At 43.5% G+C, this 3,597-nt stretch overlaps 1 protein-coding gene and 1 pseudogene across 1 annotated transcript; both read left to right on the top strand.

The window, feature by feature from the left end:
• Positions 1–351: 351 nt before the first annotated feature.
• LOC115758085 lies at positions 352–911 on the top strand. Its single transcript, XM_030698599.1, has one exon. The coding sequence runs from the start codon at positions 435–437 to the stop codon at positions 834–836; it is 402 nt and encodes a 133-aa protein (XP_030554459.1). The 5' UTR covers positions 352–434; the 3' UTR covers positions 837–911.
• Positions 911–2,490, top strand: LOC115758084 (annotated as a pseudogene).
• The last annotated feature ends 1,107 nt before the right edge of the window (positions 2,491–3,597 follow it).

The raw sequence follows: 3,597 nt of genomic DNA on the forward strand, positions 1-3,597 counted from the left end.
TGAAAACACTTTCAAAAATTGTACCTAAATAGTTTACTAGATAGTTAGTTATTCAGCATTATGTTAGAATAAAATTGATTATTAAATTAAAATGCGGGATTAAAAATTATCGATTAGTTATAGATATCGATTGCATTTGTTACCATAACATTCAAAAATAATCAGGCTTTCATCTGCTTAGCCATATTTCAATTTCTCCATATTAATTAATATCAGCTACTCGATTATGATTCAAAATCGATATATTGAAATGAATGCTTAACAAACTTGACAAGAATTTCAACTGTAACCAACACATTTCAAGCGAAATACTGGCATATCCATATCGGGCTTTAAATTTGTAGACATACTAAAGAATATCTGACATATGTTCGTATCAAAATTTTACCAAATTTTGTAGTTTTTGATAAATTTCGAAATTTTAAAAATTAAAAATGCTTTCACGCGTAGGATTATTTTCAACCAAAATGTTACAGCAAAACGCTGGCCAAGGACCAAGCCGACTATCCCGAAGATACTCGAAGACCAAAGTCCCAAAGACTGATGAGCCCAAGCCAGAGAAGAAGCCTTGCCGTCTAGGAGCACAACCTAGAAATGTACGCGACCCTCCAGAAGGCTATGCACCCACTCGCCTAAAAACGAAAAAATTCAAAATCCCGCCGTTCATTAAACCAAAGATCTTCAGGTGCATAGAGAAAACGGAAAAGCTCGGACCCAACGCTGGAAAATGTGAGTGCTACAAAAATCCAGAGTACTACAGTTATCATCGCTTCTCCTACTATGAGCTCATGATGGCCGCCAACGCGGTGAAGGCCTGCACCAACTGCTGTAAATAATAATCCATGTAAACCAAAGTATAAATCGATCGTTTAGTCTCGGAATTTAATAAATGTCGATCTAATGAAAACAAATAAACTGGGCATATAGAAAACTCTGTAATGGGCAGCACAGCAATTTCTGATGTAGTGAACAATTTCGATGTATGTAAATGCTTTGAGCTATCACGTTATGCAAACTCTATGCACACCCTATGCAGGTTAATGCACCCCTTAGCCCCCCCTGCCTCTATGATGAAAATAAGTATCCTGCATGCTATATGAATAACAAGTTTGCCAATCTATAGCTCTTATAATTCTCGATATCAACGCCTTCCTAAAGGAATTTTTTCATTGCATTTTTCCATATCAACTCCATTATCCATTAACCATAGGCTAAAACTTATAATTTGATATTTACTGTACTATTTAAATCAAAAAAGGTGTCTGTGCTGAAGGAACTGCGTTGGGGCACAGCCGGACGAAATCGCGAGAAGCTCGAGGCGGTGCTCAAGGAGATGGGTGCCAATTATTATAGCGGATGTCAATGACGACGCCCTGCTGCTGCAATGGCCTAGTTCACTCGCGTAGTTGTCAATACAGCGGGCCCATATCGTTTCTATGGTGAAAATGTGGTTCGTGCCTGTATCGAGGCCGGCGCCCATCAGTTGGACTTGAGCGGTGAGCCACAGTATATAGAAACGATGCAGCTGAAGTGTGACGAACATGCCAAGGAGCACGGTGTGTACGTGGTCAGTGCATGCGGATTTGATTTCATAGCCGCGGACATGAGCATCATATTTGTTGATGAGAACTGTGACGGTGTCGTCAATTCGCTGGAAACGTTTGTGGTATATGGCATTGAGGATATGATGTCGACGTTGGCGGGGCTGCTGTTAACTTTGGCCCCTGGGCGAGCACTGTTCATGATTTAAGGCAGCAGCTGTATTCGAACGTCTGCCACAGTTCTATCCCATTCTGAAGCGTCGCCTCTTGATATTCCATTCCGCGGATATGAAACAAGTGTGTGTCTACCGTTTCTGGATCCAGATCGTTCAGTGGTCATGCGCTCGCAACGCTTTCTCTACGAGCACGACAAAAAGCGGCCCATCCAGATGATTGTCTACATTGGTTTCCGCTCGTGGCTTATTGCCAGCATCGTTGCCCTGCTTGGCATCATTTTTGGCCTCTTGTCAAAGTTCCATTTTGGCAGGAATGTGTTGCTCAAGTATCCGGTCTTTTTTTCCGGCGGCTACGTCTCATTCAATGGGCCAAGTGAAGCTCGCATGGAGCACAGCTACTTCAATATAACATTCAAAGCGACGGGCTGGCCCAGCCGAGTGTAGCGATCAGTACAAGCAACCGCCAAGCAGAACTCTAATTTTTACAGTGTCTGATCGAAATCCTGCCTACGGCTCCACTTGTGTAGCTCTGCTCTCAGCAGCGGTTGCTGCCTTTGCCAAAGCGAGCCTCATCAGCGAGCTTCAAAAGCACGAGCATGGCAAGATTCTCTTTCACACATTTGGAATTCGTGAGAAAATTCGAACATACCCGTTTTACGCCTCTTCACATCTTAATTAATAATATCTTATTATATTACCTTAAAAATTAGCTCAGATAGAACTTGGAAAGTCAAGTCGCTCAACTGATAGTTCTTGTTGTGGACTATTTAAGATTTGTAAAATACGTAGTTATTAAATTCTTTGAGCACAGTTTTGTATAAATATTTGATTAACAAACGTTTTGTTACGCCAATAGCTGCAGGTTACATATGGATCAGTATAAGTTAAGTGTTTTCAGACTTTGGCTCTTTCAACACTTGACAGAACGCGTCGAACCCGACATTTGTGCCTGATACTCAGAGCTGTGGTTAATCGAGTTTCAACTATCATAGCCACTCGTTCTGCTGATCTGAAGATGTCCACAAATGAGCTGAGAGCGAGCGTCAAGTGTTGCAAATAGAGCGCAACATTATTGACACACTCAAGTCCCTGGCATTATGACACTAATCGTATTAGTTGGTCGTTAGTTAGGCGCTGCTGCTGCTCCGCTTGCTTTCGCTATCAGCGCCAAATGCGATTTCCGCACAATGAGCCGTTTGGCCCTTGCTTCAGCTCACCTGCCCATCGGCTTGGCTCGCCTCGTGTCCGGCTTACGTGCGCCATTTTTCGTACAGGTGACATAATGGCCCGGCTCTGGACGTGCAGCTACGACACGTAATTAGAGGGATGCGAGGTGGCAGCGGCAACCAGCCCCACCCCCACCCCCATTCTCCCTCTCCCGGCAAGTTTGTCATTTAGCAAATCGGTTTAGCTGTCGCCGAAGAATAGTTTCAACCAGCTCTACCATCTATGCAGCTGCCTTTATTAAATTTACAAACAACACGCTTCTTACTTACACCTCAAAGAGGGAACTAAACTTGCAGCACACAAAGTGGATAGCTAACGATTTTCTGCTCCTGACAATGCCTGAGCTCGTCTCAGGGAAGCGGAAGCCGAGACAATCTACAGCTGGCACATAATTGAAAGCCATTGACAGCTGATGTGTAGGTCATGCCAAGGACTGGCCCAGTTGCCCATGCCCCATTGACTTGAGTAAAAACCAACCTCCCCCCCTCCAATTCCTCGTTGCCCGTCCCACAATTTATCAATTTTAATCGCATGCAAATTTTATGCAGGCTCGCCAAAAGCCTGGGCAAAAATTTGTTGTGAGCCCGGTTATGTTGCTCATATGCCAACTGGCTGTTAGTTTTGTTAACAACATTTGCTTTTGGAGCCGCTCC

The sequence above is a fragment of the Drosophila novamexicana genome, unplaced genomic scaffold, assembly GCF_003285875.2.
Source record: "Drosophila novamexicana strain 15010-1031.04,08,12 unplaced genomic scaffold, DnovRS2.1 tig00000121-arrow-pilon, whole genome shotgun sequence".
Lineage (NCBI taxonomy): Eukaryota > Metazoa > Arthropoda > Insecta > Diptera > Drosophilidae > Drosophila > Drosophila novamexicana.